At 38.1% G+C, this 21633-nt stretch overlaps 1 protein-coding gene across 2 annotated transcripts in view; it reads left to right on the top strand.

The window, feature by feature from the left end:
* Positions 1-21633, top strand: part of LOC117411519 (actin-binding protein WASF1-like) — a 57915-nt gene that overhangs the window by 8904 nt on the left and 27378 nt on the right. For both annotated transcript variants that reach the window (XM_034019141.3, XM_059025827.1), the window contains exons 2-3: positions 12574-12734; positions 20784-20918. In XM_034019141.3, coding sequence (XP_033875032.3) covers positions 12602-12734; positions 20784-20918 — 268 coding nt within the window. In that variant the 5' untranslated portion in view covers positions 12574-12601. The remainder of the gene's footprint in view (positions 1-12573; positions 12735-20783; positions 20919-21633) is intronic.

The following is a 21633-nucleotide window of genomic DNA, read 5'->3' as shown; positions in this document are numbered from 1 at the left end:
ACTTTAGTTTTGACGACTTCTGTGCTACGGGCAGGCATATTGTCCAAGTCCGAAGATGCTACTGATGCTTATGCTGATGAGCGTGTCAGTTTATACCAAATTATACGTAGCTAGTACAAAAATAACCCCCCCTCCCCCGTAAATACAGTGTGATTTAAAAATAGATCACTGTGATATGAATTACATCCACTGTACAGCGTGCACAATAAGGACAGCAGGTGTGACACAAAGACAGACGGACAGATTCTACAGAAATGTTCTCAATTACGTCTCTGTGCAGGCTTCTCCTAATGTCCACAAATTCTGATAACTGGTATTTAAGATAGTGTCTTACCAAGAATGTCGGTTCCCTACCGAGATTAGCTCTCCCGGCATTCAGTAATTGAATCCTCTAAACCATGTCCACAAAACCTTGCCAATCAAAGTAGAATGCTGGGGGCATTCCTGTCTCTGCCTGAACTACTGCACTGTACTGTATATCTTATTTGGCTCAATATTTTATGTTCAGTACAGCAGTACTATATGCATTGTGTTCTAGATCATTAACCCATACTACAGTAAGATGAAGATTTTTTATCATTGTTGTGATAGCCCTGTTTTTTGTTCAGTCACTATTAGGAGATGGTTTACATTGGCACAGGCACTCAAACTAGGACACTTACTTGTTGTCAAGAACACTAACAGAGTTTCTGGCATTCCTGTAACATAATAATTTTGATATGACAGAAAGTGATGAAGCCAAACAACTTACAGCTTTCCTTCAAGAACACTTGCTTGCACCATTTTTTTGTGGAACAAATAATCATTTAAGGCTGCTGATCCAGCAAGAAGTGCATGTAGAAGCTCTTAAATGGGCTGTTGGCTGGCTTATTGAACCTATGTGTACTGTTTGAATTCAGTGAAAATAACTTTGATTCTTGAACCAGTGTAACCTGCTCCTGAACCACAATAGCAGAATCTGCAATTAGAATTAGAACACACTGCCTTCTTACTGTTCCGAATCTTCAATTAGAATTAGAACACACTGCCTTGTTACTGTTCCGAATCTGCAATTAAAATAGAACACACTGCCTTGTTACTGTTCTGAATCTGCAATTAGAATTAGAACACACTGCCTTCTTACTGGTCCGACTCTGCACCCATACAATGTATATTACAGTACTGTGCTAAAGTAACACATTTTGCTATTGGGTTTTATTTATTTTATTGGCATATTTGTACACTTCATAATAATGCAGACCAACTATTACATGTGTGGGTACAGATGCCCCTTAATGAAGGCCCTGTTGTCCTTCATTATTTTGCTTTGTGTTTAAGCTACCGTGCCTTATTACTCGCACACACACACATTTAACATTTGCTTGCCATGATGTTATTGCTGATAATTTAATTGTTATTCATGTTTTTATTGTTGCACCCCTGAAAAGTGATGATTAGATAATTAACACAGTACACAATGCTGCAGCTTACTAGTTTAGTTCTGCTTAAAAGCTTGCAAATAGAAAATACAAATACAATAACAACAATGTACATATTATATACTTTCCAGTTTCCAGTGTATATAGATTTTTTGTGCCTAATTATTTTACCCCTGATTTTCACCCCAATTTGGAATGTCCAATCATTTTTCCACTCACCACAGCACTTCCCCACACAGCTCAGGAGACCTGAAGGTTTAATTGGCGTCCTCCGATCCCACCACCGAGCCAGCTTCCTCTTTTATACCCAGGAACTCGAGAGCAGATGTCAGCAAGCTACCGACCTCTGGAGGACAAAAGCCAGCCCTGCAGGTGTCCGCCTGAGCGCACTACGTGCCTGGCCAGCAGGGTTCGCTGTAGTGTGATGTGGAGAAACAGTCCCTGATGGCTTTGCCTCCCTAACCTACAGGAGTGCCAGAACCAATGCGACCCTGCCTTCGGAATCCCAAGCCAAGACCGGTGACTTCACACAGCCAGAAAGCGAAGATGTTGTTACGTCCTTTAAACAACATTTAGGTGGTCTTCCACATTTATTGAATTATTGGGTCTTATAGCTAGAGCTGGAGCTGGTTTTCAAGTTCTTCTCATTTTGCTCGCCTTTCTCTGTCTGGCCAGCTATCTCACTAAAACAAAGACTGCTCTTCTCTGTGACTTTGGGGGTTTGTTACAAACCTACACACATGTCAGTGTCTCATTGCTTCAATAACAAATGGGGCACATACCATCTTGAGAATTCTAAGGAGTTACCCTAGGCCTCAAGTTCTTATCTGCATTGCTTTGAAAACTGCACCGTCTGCTCCCTAAATCACCTTCACATGAGAATCTCGAGGTGTTTGTGCAAGTAAAGATGTTTAACCCTTTGACTACTCTTATGGTCCTGCATGAATCTGGGGACAAGGAAGTGCAGTGTATGTTGATTTTTATTTATCCTTATTACTGACAACGATACTTTCAGCAAATAGTCATCAAAATCTCTTTATGCTGATGATGCCTCTTTACCTTGCCTAATCCTTAATGTGGATCTGTGTATAATAATGTCTGGCTGACACATATATGAACTTGCAGCAATGACTGAACTGTCAAGATAAATTATTCCTTCAAACTGTGTATTCACTTCTGCCATCAGCTACATGTGACATTTAGATAGCGAGGAGTACTAGGACTCTGACATTCTAGAGAGTCTGTACAACTTCTGATTTCCTCCCAGGAGCGTGTACGATACGATAAATAAACTGTGCACTTCATTTTTCGTTCCAGCAATACCTTGATATAGATTAGATTCCAATTACTGTATAGACGTATATTCAGGTAATGATACCCAAAGTATTAAATATATATATATACCGGTATAATAAAATAAAATAAAAAAACAGCATCTGTGAGTATTGGTTTAGACTTCACAGTGAGGATAGTATCATTCCTGTTTGCTTGTTTGCTTGTCTGTTTGGGATTACATGGATGATTTCCAGTTATTGATTGCTTACAGTACAGTATGTCAAGAGTGGGAGTGTGTTTCAGTAGTTGGAATTTCTTAGCAAGGAATTGTTAAGTCAGATGCTGTACATATAATAAAAGTACAGTACAAACCAACTGATTTAAATGTATGATTGACATACAGTAGAGCACAGTACTTGCAGTAATTGGGATCAACCAACACAGTCCCTTTCGTAGTACAAGACATTTGTCTGGTGTAACCCACATTCCTCATGTTCGGTGGTTTGTATTGTGGCGTTCATATTTTTTTTTTAAAACACCCTTTTATTAAAGTGACATTTATTTTTGCTTATTTTGCATTGTCCATTCTGCAATTTTTTTCACAGTTATCACAGATTTCATGATTTTCGTGAAATGTACTCATTGCCGTGTGATATGTAGTTCCCCACGAAATTTCCTATTTCTGAAAGAATAGTGGTATACATATTTTGTATCACTTAAAAATAAATCCAGCAAACATTTGCCTTATTGATGTACTACCTGTTACACTGATGTTACATGGGACTTTAGCATGTATTACATCATGAAATTATTAGACCAGTTTGCCTATGCTTGCTTCACAAGCCTGTGTTTTGTCTATACTGTACAGTAAGCCCTACAGTGTTTCAAAGTTAAAGAATACACTTTGTGACACAGGATTACTTTATTTTTGTTTACAAAAACACACATTTTTTTCTTGGAAATGTTGACTGTCTTCCACTTTATAAATCACTATACAGTACCTTTGCCATTCTGTACCTGCTACAATTAAAAAGGCTATTGGCTAAAGTATGTGGTAAATGGTTATTCATTCTACAGTAACGCTTTGCATTTGATGAGCTATACTGAATGAGCATGGCTTTGTTTGTCTTGTAAATATACACAGCAGGGACCCATTGACAAAGGTTTTTAGACAACAAAAATGTTGAATTGGGAAATATGACATCGTAATGGAAGGGGGCTGAACATTTTCAAAGTCCTGACTAGATGAGTGATTACTGTACTTTGCCAGGGAACCGGTAGCCTAATTGTTGGTTTGAATACCTTTCTTAAAAAAACTAAATTCTTAAAAGGGGGGTGTTCAAAAAATGTTGTCTATTGGCACGAAGTGGATGATGGTTTTCCCTGATAGAGTAGGTCTCTGCATAGCCATTTTCTGTGCCTTGTATTTTCTTCCTGTAATTATTTCTAGTTCTATCGATCTACTGAAATGAGAAAAGACTTGCCAGTCCCTTCAGACAAAAACCTTCCCCTATCAACAAATTGGACACTCATATAACAACAGTTTAAAATCTTTCAGGAATACAGGATGTGAAGCAGGAAATCACTTCCAATTGAACAAAATGCTATCAACAAAAAGGGGACACGAGCCATGATATACCATAAACATAGTATTTGTGTGTGTACTGTTTTAAATCTTTATGCAACAGCAAATTCAATCATACTATGGCACCTCCAAGCACTTCACAAGCTCTGTTCAGGTTAGTGGCTCATATCTTTAGACATGATATCGATGCCTTGAGTACTAAGAAATTGCATCACAGGCATTCCACAGGGTTGGTGCAAGGTGGCTAAAACAGTGACCACCCGAAGAGGACTTGTTGTTTCCATGCTGGCCTACAGTAGCCTTCATCTTAAAAACACACTCTTGTATAACACACTGGTGTGTGTACGTGACATGCTGATGTCACACAGCCAACTGATGTCTATACATACTGATGTCACACAGCCAATATAATTTAAAATGTTCATTTAATTTTAGATGTGTTTATTCCTGGGTGCCGGTACTATAAATAGCCACCACCACATCAGATGATCTGGATGCGCTTTTCCAAAGATGATGCGATAGTGTTAACATGTGCTGTCAAGCTGCATTGTACAATAGCTGTCCTCTGGAGGTTTTTGGGCTTAATGGATTAGTATTTATCGCAAAAACTGTGAAACTGGGATGCCTCCGATGTGTCCCTCTGCATCAAAAGCACATACATTTAATTTACACTATAACCAAAACTTTAGAGTGAAACTGCATATTTCCAATGAATACATTGTTGTCACACCATCTACAATGAAAGAAGGAATCCTAAGGAATCTACGTATTGGGTTCTCCATAGCACAGCAATGTCAGTCATGTGCTAGGGTGTCAAAAAGAATATGAAATAAAAGGCCAGTATCCCTTTAAGGCTAGAGAAAAGGATCTTTTTTTGTTTGTTGATTCTGTCAAATTCATAGATGGCTTGGCTTCTATTAATAATCCAGCCCCCGTCTGTTCCAGAGAGCTTGTTTTGTGTGGTGAATAGAAAGACATCAGATGGCGCTTCAGCCCTCAAGAGGTCTTAAGATGCATCCTCACTAGAGAGAAAAGAATATTGAATTCCATCTTTGAATATTAATTGGTTCTGTTACAGTACTTAGTGTTTTATTTTGTTTACAGTACTGTATGTACTGCACATCGTCATGTAATACATCTTTTGTTGTTAAGCTTTTAAGATACATTTGATAAACAATAACATATTGTTTACTGCACAATACTATCCAAGTACTGTAGCTATCAACTATTGCTAAATCAGTCTACTTTTCTTGTCTTCTGTAGAATTACAGAAGCCTACTGTATGGTATGCATACTCTGTCGTTAATCAAAATCACACACACTGCACAGTAGAGGTGCATCATTTTTGTTAGCGCCTCATGAACAACGTGATGTTACGTTGAAATGTTAGATATGATGATTAGCTGTTCTTTAGCATCTAAAATCAAGGATCCAGCTGCTCCTGCATGAAACCCAGTAAAGAACATTAAGGTACTATACCTATTGTAGTCTACGGAGCTGTGCTTACCAAACCCCTGATTTTAATTAAGCCCCACACACCTTTTTACAGATCCAAATACAAATCCATACAGGCAAGACTTCAATGTAAGAAAAAAGATTGAACTTTTTTTGTAATTATTTTTATTATACGCCAAGCACCATGGCAATTTAAAATTGTAATAAAATACTCCCTGAACTGGATAGAATTTAAAAAAAAATCTGGATTTATTCATATAAATTTTTTATTTAGACTTTCCTCTCCAAAGCTGTTTAAAGCCTGAGTTTGCAGAGTACAGTTTGTGACTTGACAGAAAAATAAGATGCTGGCTGCAGTGGAATTTGAGTGGAATTCCATTCCATTTGAGGCACTTGAAAGAAGGAAACGGTATTCTTTATAATGTATTTGATGTACGGTACTGAAATGTATGTTATCTTACTGATTTAATAAGCCACTGACCTAAAAAAGCAGGTACATTAGGGATACAAAAATACAGGACTATAATTACTCACAAGTTGTCCAAGTTCTTTAAGTTAGGTTTTTGTTATTTTTCTATTTAATGATTGGATGTTTATTCACTTTCACATTTCAACCGCACACAGGCCTGTATCAAGAGAATATGCCTTCTACTGACAAAATGACAAGTAAAAAAGAGCCAGCACTGGAAATGTATATATTTTTGTATCCCTGTCACGTTACTCATTATTTATACAGTAGGCTTAATGCACAAACCCCAGGACATAAAATGACAGCATGCCAAAAATAAATAAATAAATAAATAATTCTCCAATTATTTAGTTTATCATGGTGTTCCTTGTTAGTAAATTAGAAACTGTAGCAATTTAGTTGCTTTGCCAAAAAGTCTAATTAGGTGTCTTCTCAGTGCTTTCACATTGAAATAAAATCTAATTTGCTCATACAAAGAGGCCGGTTAGGTTTTCCATTTACCAATTAGAAATGGTTATTAAGTGTGTGTGCTGTATATTTCTAGATTTACCAATTAGAAACGGTTATTAAGTGTGTGTGCTGTATATTTCTAGATTTGCAATTAGAAACGGTTATTACGTGTGTGTGCTGTATATTTCTAGATTTGCAATTAGAAATGGTTATTACGTGTGTGTGTGCTGTATATTTCTAGATTTGCAATTAGAAACGGTTATTACGTGTGTGTGTGCTGTATGTTTCTAGATTTGCAATTAGAAACGGTTATTACGTGTGTGTGCTGTATATTTCTAGATTTGCAATTAGAAATGGTTATTACGTGTGTGTGCTGTATATTTCTAGATTTGCAATTAGAAATGGTTATTACGTGTGTGTGTGCTGTATATTTCTAGATTTGCAAATAGAAACGGTTATTAAGTGTGTGTGCTGTATATTTCTAGATTTGCAATTAGAAACGGTTATTACGTGTGTGTGCTGTATATTTCTAGATTTGCAATTAGAAACGGTTATTACGTGTGTGTGCTGTATATTTCTAGATTTGCAAATAGAAACGGTTATTACGTGTGTGTGCTGTATATTTCTAGATTTGCAATTAGAAACGGTTATTACGTGTGTGTGTGCTGTATATTTCTAGATTTGCAATTAGAAACGGTTATTACGTGTGTGTGCTGTATATTTCTAGATTTGCAAATAGAAACGGTTATTACGTGTGTGCTGTATATTTCTAGATTTGCAATTAGAAACGGTTATTACGTGTGTGTGCTGTATATTTCTAGATTTGCAAATAGAAACGGTTATTACGTGTGTGTGCTGTATATTTCTAGATTTGCAATTAGAAACGGTTATTACGTGTGTGTGTGCTGTATATTTCTAGATTTGCAATTAGAAATGGTTATTACGTGTGTGTGCTGTATATTTCTAGATTTGCAATTAGAAACGGTTATTACGTGTGTGTGCTGTATATTTCTAGATTTGCAATTAGAAATGGTTATTACGTGTGTGTGCTGTATATTTCTAGATTTGCAATTAGAAACGGTTATTACGTGTGTGTGCTGTATATTTCTAGATTTGGAGCAACTGCTTGCACTTTGAAAAACACCCCTGATCTCCTGCTTTCTAGGTGCATTCTATTTTCTATCATTATATACGCTGCTTAAAGTTACTGTTTTTTTGTTTTTTTTTCTGTAGCCTATTTTAGGAAGTCTCTGATTTGGGTTAAAAACACTTTTCAGCTGCTTTTCTGCCTCATAAAACTTACAGTCTCCCTGTTATTTCTGTTGAGGTGGCAGAGAGAATCTGATAAAAGTGTGAAATCCTTTCCTTGAGTCAAAGATAAAAGTGGATGTACTGTAACCACTGTTCTGCGTGGACATATAAAGTACATGCAACTTTAAATGCAGAAAAACTCAATTCACTCTTAAATTGACAGTTTTTTTTTTTTCTTGCTCAATGTTCAGTGTACTTTATTTACAGTATTACCCTCCATGTTTTAGCTACACCATCTGGTTGCACTTAAGGTAATCGAGTCCTTTTTATCAAATGAGTTCAATGTTTGCTATAAAAAAAAGAATAAATCAACCAGTCCTAATCTGTTTAGAATTATGTTTTTTGTGTCGTCAGGGAAGGAAAATCCAAGTGTGGAAAGATTGCATTGCCTTTGTATGGGAATGCGTTTCTACCCTGCAAATCTCAAGCACCAGTGTTGAGTTTCTAACAGTATTGATTATTCCATTAGCATTTAATTTCTTACTCGATTGCAATATTGTGCAGGGTGCCTGTTCATTCCCTTGAGTACTATAGGCTGATCCTTTTTGCATTCAAGATCCTGGCGTTGTGTCATAATTCAGGATTAAGTGGTTGTGTCGGGTCACCAAAAGAGTAATTTTTTCTCGATCTTGGTGCCTTTAGGGGTAGCTTTCAATTTGTGCCGAGCATGAGTGAAAAGATCTGAAGATTTGGTCACAAGCAGGGCAGGTGCTTGTGTTGTTGTCTTTGTAAGGAGGCTCGGTTGCTCAGGGGGTTGTGTGCTGAATGCTAATGCTACAGTGCAGTCCATTATGATACTTGTTTAGATTCAGCAATACTCTATCTAACAAAAAAAAAAAAAAAAATATGTGCAATTAAATTCACAACCCTGGCAGTAATGTAGTGGGAATAACTATTGCAGAGTGCAGGCTTCACTGTGTTTATGAAGGCATATTGGTAAATCTAAATGAATGTAAAAAATAATAAAACTTCTTCTTGTTAATTAACCAAAATGTGTTATCATGCAAAACTTTTAGCATTTATCCTCCTCCTATGAATACAGTATGCCTGATTTTAGAAAAATTCATTCAGTGCTTATCCAAACATCATGTATTAAGGATGCTAAATCTTGGGGGTTTAGGTGAAACTTAGCATTTGATGTAAAAAAAAAAAATGGAAATATAAAATAAATAAAAGGCATGGATCTAACGTGCAAAGATTTAACAAAGTGCTGTTTTTATTGATTGATTGATTGATTTAAAAAAAAAAAAAAAAACTACATTTGCCTTTGGTAATCACACTAGATTTATCTTTCTAATACCCCTTAAATGATGCTTTCAGTCCATATTGTGTATAGGGTATGTCTTTTCATATGCTTCGAAGTAATTTATAGGGAGTTTAATTTTAGGTTCAACCAATAATGATGACCGTGAAGGGCGGAGGACCTCTTCTTGTTGCTTTTCACCATCTCCTTTATACACAGCCTGCTGTTAAAGCATCCACAGAACTCCCAGGAGATGCCTAGAATTCTAGAATGATTCCCTCATGTACTGCAGAATAGCTTCACCTCAGGGCAAATCCATTTTTTCAGCTTTAAAGAGCATGAAGAACATGGTTCACTAATTGTTGCTAAAATTTGTAGCCTATTATATTGTTTTACTTACTGTAACTGGTACACATGATAGGATTTTTGGCTGAATGGTTTGCTTTTTAAATACAGTAAATGGGCAGCTCATTTTCAACAGCCAATTTATAAATTATGCCAACTGCTGTTACTATTATTATTATTATCATTATTATTAATAATAATATCCCAAGAACCGAGTTGTTGACTAACACTTTTTGATTATGAAGATTTCTATTTTTGTTTTGTACGTCTCACTTAAAATGCTGCATGTGTAGTAGTGGTTAGGGCTCTGGACTCTTGACCGGAGGGTCGTGGGTTCAATCCCAGGTGGGGGACACTGCTGCTGTACCCTTGAGCAAGGTACTTTACCTAGATTGCTCCAGTAAAAACCCAGCTGTATAAATGGGTAATTGTATGTAAAAATAATGTGTAAAAAATAATGTAATTGTATGTAAAAATAATGTGATATCTTGTAACAATTGTAAGTCGCCCTGGATAAGGGCGTCTGCTAAGAAATAAATAATAATAATAATAATAATACTAAAGCAATATTTTGCATACTGTAATTCTAAAGAGATATATACTATACATTCCTATTTAACAAGTACACTATTGGGACACCCTGTACAATGTATACAGTATAGAGAAAGAGCTGTCATTAAACTTGCTGGGATGCTTTGCTAAAGACGTGACATGAAGTAGGCAGTGCTCCAGATAAGGTTTTGAGTCATTGAGTAATTTATGCTCCAGTTTAGACACAATGTGAGTAAAATGTATTTTGGGTGAGTCAAATCACCTTGAAGTCATGAGTACTTTCAATAAATACTATACTTTTAATGCTAACTTACAGTATGAGGTATCCATTAACTACAGTCTTACATTTGAACTGTAATGTTACTTTTGAACTACAGTACTTTACAAAAACTTACAATGAAAACAAAACCAACAGTTATTCTTATTTGCTTTATTGACCACAAACAGTATGGCTTTTTTTTTTTTCTTCTAACGCTGCAGATGGAATATACAGTACTTAACAAAAGGCCTGCATGCACGTAATATATATTTATAATATTTATTTTTTAAAAACTTCCAGTATTGCTGTAATGAAAATAAAGACATTATAATATTGTATTCCTTATTGATCACCTTTCTTTAATTATATAAAGCATCCCGACTCTCTCCAAACACAGGATATTGTATTTATAGTATATAGATTTACTTTCCAAAACTATTTGGTTATTTTAGCCTTTGGAAAAGAAGGTACAATGAAATGAGTTATTTAAACCTGGTTCATTGTTTACAAATCATGCACAGAAGAGCCTTCTCCACAATGTCGCATTTTGAATTTACCGACTTTCGTTGATAAAGTGTAATCCACGTCTGTGAGGCTACTAGACGTCCTCGACAACTTTGCAATGAAAAACAGGAGGATGGACTTGGGAATCTAAAAATCAGGTTAGGCGCTCTGAGTGGAGTGCAGGATGTGCCCTATAGTCTGGACGTCGCGAGTTCGAGTCCAGTCTATTCCTTTGCCGACTGAGGACGGGAGCTTCCAGAGGGCGGCACTCAATTGGCCGAGCGCCGCCCAGGTGGAATGAGGGTTCGGTCGGCCATTGTGTCCTCGGCTCGCACCAGTGACCCCTGTAGTCTGGCCGGGCGCCTGCGGGCTTGCCTGTAAGCTGCCTGAGAGCTGCGTTGTCCTCCGACGCTGTCGCTCTTGGGTGGCTGCATGGTGAGTCTGCAGTGTGGAAAAAAGCGGTCGGCTGACGACACACACTTCGGAGGACACTGTGTGTTCATCCTCCTGAGTCAGCGCAGGGGTGGTAGCAGTGAGCTGAGCCTAAAAACAATTGGCCATTCCAAATTGGGAGAAAATAATAAATAAAAAAATAAAAAAATTAAAGAAAATTATTGGCAACGACTAAATTTATAAAAAAAAAAAAAATCAGGTTAGGTAGGTTATTATACTTTCTGTTGTTTAATTTGTGTGTTTGATAAGTGTGATTGTGAGGTGAAACATCATGGTTCTTAATAGGGCAATTTTCGAGTTAATTGAAAGTTTGGAGTGTAGTTAATTTTTAATTTTTACTTTTATAAATGATTACCCATCTGCAAAAATCTCACCCCCGAACCAAAATCCAACCACACAAAATATTTGCTTTGTTTCTGTGATTGAAATAAGTCACTACTATCAGCAGCCCTGAAACGAGAAATCAGTTTGGTTGCCTGAGAATGTGCGAGCTTAACTAGTTTGAAACAATATAACAAATTGAATTACTTGACTGAATGGCCTGAGAAACGATTAAGAACACTGTCAGCACTAGTTTATGAAAACCTTTTTATTTCCTTTATAGTAATTTGTGAATCTAAAACTGGAAATGTAATGTCTGTCTTATAACAATGCAATTTACTTAATGTGTTGGAAGTCGGAGATCTTCTCTGTGGAAGGTTGATTCACGCATTTTGGAGTTTTACTTATTTGAAGTTTGAAGTTTTACTTAAGTGTACTTTATGTAATCTCCTAGTTGGTTACTGAAACAGAAAAACAAAACGTGTAAGACATGTTTATAAAACCTGTCACACAAATTGGTGTGGTTTAAAACAAAATAAATGTAGTTGCTTTATCTGACCCCTTTTTTTTGGGGGGGGGGGGGGGGGGGGGGGCGGAGGGGGTATGGATGTCATGGCAGTTGGGATCTGGGAAATATTCCATGAGAATTTAAGCGCTGGGTATAACAGAAACAAAACTGGGGCAGGTCTTGATAAACAGCTGTGCTGTAATGTGATTATTGAGCCTAAACAATACTTTATCAATCAATACTTTATTTATATAGCTCCTTTCATACAAAAAGTATGTCAAAGTGCATTTACTTTAATCACCAGATGAAGATTAAGGCATCTTATGTGTCTAGTATACTACATGTGCAAAGTGGCATATGGATAAACAAAAAAAGCTAACCGTTTTAAAGGATCAGTGTTTTCATAGTTTTGTTTCTCATCTTAGGTGTCCTGGCCTTTAGATTGACCCAAGAATGCCACTAGTGAAGAGGAACATCGAGCCCAGGCACCTGTGTCATACAGTGCTGCCTAGAGTCATCAAGAATGAACTGGAATGCGTGACAAACGTTTCACTGGCAAATATAATACGGCAGCTTAGCAGCCTGAGTAAGTGTGTGCGTGTTCATGTCTTTCCTGTTTGTCTTCTGCTCCTAATAACAAGCCTATTCCCCTTGAATATGTACACTGAGGATTTCCTGACCTGAATGGCTATTTCTACAGTATATGGAATGATATACTAAGTGTTATCCCTGTGGAGATTGTTCTGAATCACTACATGGAGTATTAAGGTTTTCTTTTCCTTTGACAGAGATGGTGCAAATTCTGCATTGACCTGCATCATAGTAACACTATCATTATCACCACAGGTCATCCTTTTCTTCTGTTAAAGCTCTTTTTTGGTTATTTGCTTGTATTTTATACTTTGGGTTGGAATGATCTGCAGGTATTATTTTAAAGATAGCACTAGTCTATAGATGAAAGGTTGGGACTTGATCCAGATTAAAAAAAAAAAAAACTAAAAAAAAACAGTTTCATCTCCAAAGTGGGCCATCCAGTCATCTGCAGACACAACACTCTATAAATCAGATACATACTTTCAATTAAAAAAAAAAAATGTAAAGGCAACAGGAACCTGTCTCGTAATGATCGAACAGTATTCACAGGAACATTTCACATAATCAGTCACTAGATAACAGCCTTGTAGAGGTCTCTCTAGGTTTACCTCTCACTTCATCTTCCTCCGTCTCAGTACAGCACTGTTTCCGGTAGAAGGACATATGCATGCATCATTATTGTAAGATAATGAATACCTCCCTGGCAGACATGTTTTTGATAATTACAGTAGTTACTTCAGGCCTGTGCTGTACTGTGATTATTTCTGTAAAATGTATGAAATTGTGTCAACGAAGAGTAAACCTCTTCAGCTAATATTTCAATCCTTAAACTCTGGGTATAACAGTCATAGGGCTCACATACCTAATACTTCAGTTCAGTATAGTAAAACGGTACACTTCTTTTGAAAATAAATGTAGTAACTAAATAATAACAATTACGATTTCCCTACAACATACCTTCAATTAAAAAAAAGTCTAGACAATGTTGTGTTGTAGGTGAACATTCTTCAAGTATAAAAGGGTTAGGCATAGGATGATTGCTGTCATTACCAATAAGTCAATATGGGAAAAAGTAAAGACCTTAGGCAGAAAATGATTTATGGGGCAGCAGTGTGGAGTAGCGGTTAGGGCTCTGGACTCTTGACCGGAGGGTCGTAGGTTCAAATCCCGGTGGGGACACTCCTGCTGTACCCTTGAGCAAGGTACTTTACCTAGATTGCTCCAGTAAAAAAAAAAAAAAACTGTATAAATGGGTAATTGTATGTAAAAATAATGTGATATCTTGTAACAATTGTAAGTCGCCCTGGATAAGGGCGTCAGCTAAGAAATAAATAATAATAATAATAATAATAATAATTGTCATAAAGCTGGAGAAGGATACAAGAAGATTTCCAAGCATTTGAGTATCCCAATTTCAACTATTGTTTTTGTTATCAAGAAGTACAAGACCCATGGTACTGTCACAACGCTCCCTCGGTCTGGAGGAAAGAAGGTTCTTTCACCAAGAACAAGTAGAAGAATTGTGAGGAAGGTTAATAACAATCCGAGATTGACTGCCAAAGATATTCAAAGTGAATTGGCTGCAACTGGTACAGGGGTTTCAATTTCAACCATAGCTCGAGTATTGCATGGTGAACGTTTCAATGGTTGCAGGCCTAGGAAAAAGCCACTATAAAGGACAATCGCTTAAAGTTTGCAAAACGGCATTTGAATAATGGATATGAGTTCTGGTCAAAGGTTATGTGGAGTGATGAAACACAAATCGAGGTATTTGATCATGCTGATAGTCGTATATATTAGTAGTTTTTATAATCATTTTAATAATTGTTAAAATAAGTATTAAGGCCTCATTTATGAAAGGACACTAACCATTATGCCGCACCATAATTGCAATTAGTGTGCACGTTCATGATTTACCTATTTACTATTGCAATTTTATTCATTATCGGGCTAATAGTGGATGGATTATGGCGCGCACTGATTTTATTGTGCCACACTGTGGTAATCAGAATGAATATGTGATTTGTATGGTAATGCATGATAATGCATTTAAATGAGGCACCCTGCTCTGAATAATGAGATGAGTTTTATTCACACCGTATTTACTAATGGGCGATAATCGTAGTGTGCACCTTAAATTGAGCTATAATTAGTTTGTTTAGAAACCACGCTTTAACCACTGATAGGCCCACTATTTAAACCTATCTTTCTGGGCTGAAATCTATCTGGCACCAAGGAGGCATTACTTGCATTAAAGTTTTCATGTAGAGCAGTGAAAATTACCTGTAATATTCGGTTATTAGGTTATATTAAGAGTGACTAAATATGAATTAATGTTACAATTTCTTAGATTTTATTTTATAGTTCATTACATTGGTACAAATAATAGAGTGGTTTAATAAAACACTGCACCAAACAAGGTATTATAATTTAAAACAACCTCCTCCACTAGAATTTCTAACTCCTCTGCATGCAGTTTTTAGTTTGCGTTGCCTTTGCTTGTCCCAGAGGTGAAAGTAAGCCGATATGGCCTGGTACTGCTTACCGGCAAAACATTTTGTCAATGTCATTTTATATTTCGACTTATCAAAACGATTGTTTAGGCTATACAGTTTTAATTTGTATTTTAAGTCCTTTCCCGCCTCACAGCTTCTTGGTTGTCCGGTTAGTAGTAATTGTTGTTGATGTTCAAGCAAAATAACTTGCAGTCACTCAGGTCCCATTCACGTGACATATGATGACAGAGGGGTGATCACCATGGTAATCGTCACTCTTACAGCGAGCAATGCTGACTGCGAAAGGGGGTTCCGCCAAGAGTATATAACTGCAAAACGAAGGCTCACACAGCGTAGCTCTCGCAGGGTAGCTCACACAGGGTAGCTCTCGCAGGGAGCTCACATAGGGTAGCTCTCGCAGCGTAGCTCACACAGCGTAGCTCACACAGCATAGCTCTCACAGGGTAGCTCTCACAGTGTAGGTCACACCGCGTAGCTCACACAGCATAGCTCACACAGCGTAGCTCTCGCAGGGTAGCTCACACAGCGTAGCTCACACAGCATAGCTCACACAGCATAGCTCTCGCAGGGTAGCTCACACAGCGTAGCTCTCGCAGCGAGCTCACACAGGGTAGCTCACACAGCGTAGCTCTCGCAGGGTAACTCACACAGGGTAGCTCACACAGTGTAGCTCTCGCAGGAAGCTCACACAGGGTAGCTCACACAGGGTAGTGCTGCAGAACGAAGGCTCACACAGCGTAGCTCTCACAGGGAGCTCACACAGGGTAGCTCACACGGTAGCTCACACAGCGTAGCTCACACAGGGTAGCTCTCGCAGGGTAGTGCTGCATGCGCAACTAATTTTACATTGTGCTATATTCATCCTCAACACCCCTACCACGTGACCATAAACAGGGTGTGGGAGGGTGAGAACACTGAACATAGTGATTACCCTGTGAGAATTAATTGGTGATCCACGGCCAATACCCCACAAACCTTAGGTTTAGGGTTAGGTTTTGTTATGAAATACACTTTGTTTTAGTACCTAGATTCATCACCCTTATCATGTGATCGGGCTGTAGCATATAATGATGACGTCTATCACGCAGCACAACCCTGTGTGAGCTGCCTGTGAGACCTACGCTGTGCGAGTCTGCGTTCTGCAGCAATACCCCTCTCGGTTCCGCATAGCTGTTTTCAAAATAAACTGAAATTTTCAAAGACAAAAGCATACAACTATTCCACTATAATTTGGTAGAATGGTAGACTGTGATACACTGATTCTTTTTATTGTTTTTAAAAAGGAAAAATATCAAACAGAAAAACGACCATGAGATGCTTCACAATCAAAACGAACTATAACACCACTTGGAAGTAAAAATTAAGCGCATGGTTTAGATCATATTCTGAGGCAACAAGTAGAGCAAAAACAGCCTTCATTTTTTGTCCCGGTCAGAAACCGTACAATTGTTAAATTGTCCCTGTTTGCGATTGTCTCATCGGTGTGCTCAACAAGATAATAGCAGAGTGATGTATTAGAAGTTGTGTTGGTGCCATTCAAAAACAAAACAAACAATCTTATGGATTATTTGTTTAATCATTCTGATTATGTGTTTATCACGTTTATCACGTTTACATGGTAATATTAATAGCTGATCTCTTTTTAAAATCTGGCTTTTTTGCACATTTAAATTTAAACAATTACACAGTATAGGCAGTGGTGTAGTGGTAAATAAAAAAATGGGTAAACTCCCCTGTGTGGTGGAGTTGAACAGATAGCTTGAACAGATAAACATGAACAGATACATTGTTATTGGCCCTCAGCCCCCCCATACAGTTATTTCCCCTCATAGAACAAGCACAAACACACGCACACACAGAACACGCAGTCCAGTGGCCACGCAACACAACACAGACGTTCACCGTTAATATATCTGTCTTTAACCCAGGATTTGCATATTGCAGGACCGTAGAAATGAGTAACCTCTTTATCCACTATATGAGAAGTGGGTAAACGCTATATTGCCAAAATTAAAAGTGGGTAAACACCGTTTACCTGTGTGTACCCTCGACTACACCACTGAGTACAGGTAAGAAATGAAAGTTACTTTCACCTCTGGCCTGTCCCCTGCGGAGAGGGCTGCGTCTGTTGATCGCTCATTTTCCGTCAGTACGCCTTGACTGCTGGGGCTTTTTATATCACGGTGGACATTATCGTGCACATTGAATTATCACTCACAGTACATGTAGTGTGCACACTATGGTATGTAAATTAGCCAAATAGTGTGCATGTAAATTAATGCGTTCTCTGTTAGTAAATGGGACAGTACATTTAGATTTATGGTGCACGTTAAGCCTGCCGCACACAGCCCGACTCAACCCGTCCCGACTCATCTCATCTCAACTGGCCGTACAGAGTCTGGATGAATCGTAGCAGTGTGCATGCCCTTAAAACCAAGATTATGCAGATTTCATTCGGGATGTCTTCAGATTTGAAGATTGAACATATTGAATCTTTTTCAGACGCAGTTTCATTCAGATGTGATCAGTCCGTCTGTGTGTGGCGGTCGCAGACCAAGACTGACTGAGACCGATTTAGTCATAATGGTGTCAACCAATGGTGAAGTAGGTTTAAGTGACGTAGCTTGTCATGTAACTTGTCATACAAGATGGCGGAATATTGACAGCTTTAGTTCCACAGGTAAAAATACATTAGTCTTGAATTGCTCTGAGTGTCCCGAATTCAAAATTACCAGATATGTGCACATTTTAATTGTTTTGTTAGGCGTTTACTAATCAAAGGTAAATGATCAATTTACCTTTTTTTTCTTTTCTTTTTTTTTTTTTCTTTTATAAATTTAGTCATTGCCAATTATTTTTGTTTTATTATTTTCTCCCAACTTGGAATGGCCAATTATTTTATTATGCTCAGCTCACCGCTACCACCCCTGCACTGACTCAGGAGGGCGAAGACAAACACACGCTGTCATCCGAAGCCTGTGCGGTCAGCCGACCGCTACAGCGTTGGAGGACAACGCAGCTGTCGGGCAGCTTACAGGCAAGCCTGCAGGCACCCGGCCAGACTACAGGGGTCGCTGGTGCGCGGTGAGCCGAGGACACCCTGGCCAACCTAACCCTCCCTCCCCCCTGGCGCGCGCTCGGCCAATTGAGCGCCGCCCCCTGGAAACTCCTGTCCTCGGTCTGCAAAGGAATAGCCTGGACTCGAACTCACGACGTCCAGACTATAGAGCACATCTTGCACTCTTTGCGGAGCGCCTTTACTGGATGCACCACTCGGGAGCCCTCAATTTACCTTTTTATTGTCAATCTACTGGCAGCCTATATTTTCTTACTGCGCAAAACAAAAAAGTAACCGGTGCGTCGATCTCCAATAGGTCACAAATCACAAGCCCCTAGATCCACACGCTGAGAAAAAAACACCAAAGTCAAATAAAAATCAACAAGTTGGATTTTATTTACCACAGGCTAAAGTGTAGTAGACAAACTATACAAAAAGTCAAACACTGCCTGAAACGTTTGCAAGGTGTAAATTGTCAATAGCTAAATTAATAGGTTAAGCGCTTCTTTCGGTTGCCTCGCGGCGCTGTCTCCACTGTCTAATCAGCATACGATGCCATGCATAATATGAGGGTCGCTATGTTGGGCTAAGTTAATACAAAAATGTGTACAGGGCAGTATTAATTACATCTGCATACATAGTAATCACCAGTATCTTGTTGTGGTCAGTAATTCAGTCTTAGCAATGTGCGACACCCAGTCGGGAAAAACTCAATTGTGACATCAAACCAAAACTGAGCACAACTGATCGCAGAATCTGTGCAAACTCAGATGAGATGAGTCGGGACGGCTTGAGTCGGGCTCTGTGCGGCGGGCTTCAGGCTCACTACTTAATATGCATGTTACAGCTACATGTAGCGCCCTTTCTTAATGAGGCCCTTAGTTTCTAATCTGCAGCAGGCATATAAGAGTAGGCCATACCCTGGGGATATGCATCCCTCAAGTAGGGGTGCAGTTAAAACTGACTTTATTTAGACTTTATAATGTGTACTTGATAGTGAGACTACTACCAATGTTGGTGTTTAATTTATAAATGCTGGATGTGTCCATTTATAGAACGTTGCATTTTTAATCAGTTCTAAATTGTAGGATTGAGATATAATTAAAAAAAATACTATATGAACATAATTTAGATCTTTTATTTAATAGCATGTAATCAAATAAACTACAAAATGATCGCGCAAAGGTCTACTGGAAACCATAATAGTAGTACAGTATTTCATGTTAGAGTTCAGAATGTTACATTTTTCCATTCTTGTCAGTTTTTTTCATTAAGTGCTATATTTGGAAAACTACAAAGCAGTATGTCAATATGTTAATGTAACATTATTCAGCAGGTTTCATTCGACTTTATGAAGCAAAATTAGTTAATTCTATTGGGTGATGCAAAACCCTTGGCCATAGCTGTGGTCAGGGGCAGATTAACGCACGGCCCATGCCCAGGGGCCCCAGCCTCTTAGGGGGCCCCCAGTAAAACTCACTGTAACCGGTGGATCAGCAAAAATGTAGCAAAAAATAAATATTCATTAATATAGGCTAATATAATAATGGATGACTACAATATCCAAGTGTTTGTATGTCAGAATTTTGTTGCTGAAAGATCTCTCCGCTATCAAATCAAATACAGTACTATGTCTGTTTTCCACAAACTACACACACGCGCACACCTCTGTCCTCTAATATGTTAATAAGTGATGTGTGATTGGTCAGATGCTAAGTGTGTGCGTGTTGTTGTTGTGAATGGCTACCTGTGTGAGCTCGCTAAACAATACAGTTACTTGCTAAGTTTCTTTAGTTTTGAAAAGATATTTGACTTGAGTGCATGGAGTCATGGATGTAACTATTTAGTGAGAATATAAACTGTTGGGATTTATTAAATATCTGAAGTAGTAGCGCTGCTATCCCAGTATTTAAAGAACATTGTATTATTCACTAGTTTACACACGAAACACATTTAATCCATCTCTGGCTGTGATATTGACTAATAATAGTGACTGAGCTTGGATGGCATTGAGGACCATATTTAATGTGCAAAATTAACCATCGTAAATAATAAATACATCATAATAATTAAAAAAAACACACACATTTAAACACTACAGTACAAGTATCGATTCTTTTTCGGTGTTTATTTTTAGAAATTTTTTACTTTTTATTGATGGCCAGAAATTTGTGTTTGTCAGGGCTTTTATTTTTGGTGTTGATAGGATAATTGTTGGGTTTGTTTTTAGTGTGTTTTTTTGGGTAAAACCTAAAATCGGAAGCTACAGTATAATGCACATGTTACATAAACTCAGAGACATAAAATGATTTGGTAATCGGAGAGACATTTGCCTCAACCACCCTCCCCCCTCACTGTCTTGTCTTATTTCTCTTGACCCAGATAAAGATGTTCCAGATGCAATTCCTATTCCGTGCAATATATCGCTGCAGTAGCGCAGGCTCAATGTGGTTTGTCTTGCTTCCAGGTAAATATGCAGAAGACGTGTTTGGCGAGCTGTTTAATGAGGCCCATGCATTCTCATTCCGGGTGAACTCTCTACAAGAGCGCGTGGACAGCCTCTCCGTCAGTGTGACACAGTTGGACCCCAAGGAGGAAGAACGTAAGTGTGTCAAACAGCTGTTCACGTGCTTCACTCAAGAAAGAGAGCACTTCTAAGATGCCTTCTAATGGGTTCACTTACAATGGATTTGAAAAAGATGTAAAGACTAAAATGGAGATTTTTGAGTGAATGCAGTTTTTGTTTTTTATTCTTGTTGTGTGGTGTTTATTTTTTTATTATTATTTTTTTTAAATAGAAATATATAATACCCACGGTCCAGTTGCAGGCTTCACTTTAATGCTCCTTTAGAGTCTTGAACAGGATTTATTCTCCACTTTCACCTTGGCTTTGGTTAGCAGCCTAGTCTTCTTCAATCAGTTGTTGTCTTTACTCCTGAGATTACTTACCAGTGTCACATTGCAATCTTTGGATTACCCTCAGTCTGACCGGGTCATAATTCACAGTACAGTCTAACTACTGCAGTCATACACTACATTGTCTATATTACGTTCCTTGATTACCCTTTCCCCTTTCTCTGGCTTTCCATACTGTCAAGACATGGTGCAAAAAGAGCCAGTAAAAGGCTTTCCGATGCTTACCAGGACAATAATGCCAATTTCAGTTCCTGGCACGGCAGCTGCTTCTTTTTGGAGATGAATAAATAGCTATGGCGAGATCCAAGTTAAGGATAATGGTTTAATGTTTTTTGAAGCAGTTGGGGGCTTTGAGCTACTGGGCCACAGCTAATTCTGAACCTAGCAGCGTGATTTATAAA

Source organism: Acipenser ruthenus, chromosome 6, assembly GCF_902713425.1.
Source record: "Acipenser ruthenus chromosome 6, fAciRut3.2 maternal haplotype, whole genome shotgun sequence".
NCBI lineage: Eukaryota > Metazoa > Chordata > Actinopteri > Acipenseriformes > Acipenseridae > Acipenser > Acipenser ruthenus.
Note: the sequence above shows the minus strand (reverse complement) of the source record. Positions and strands in the feature narration are given on the sequence as shown.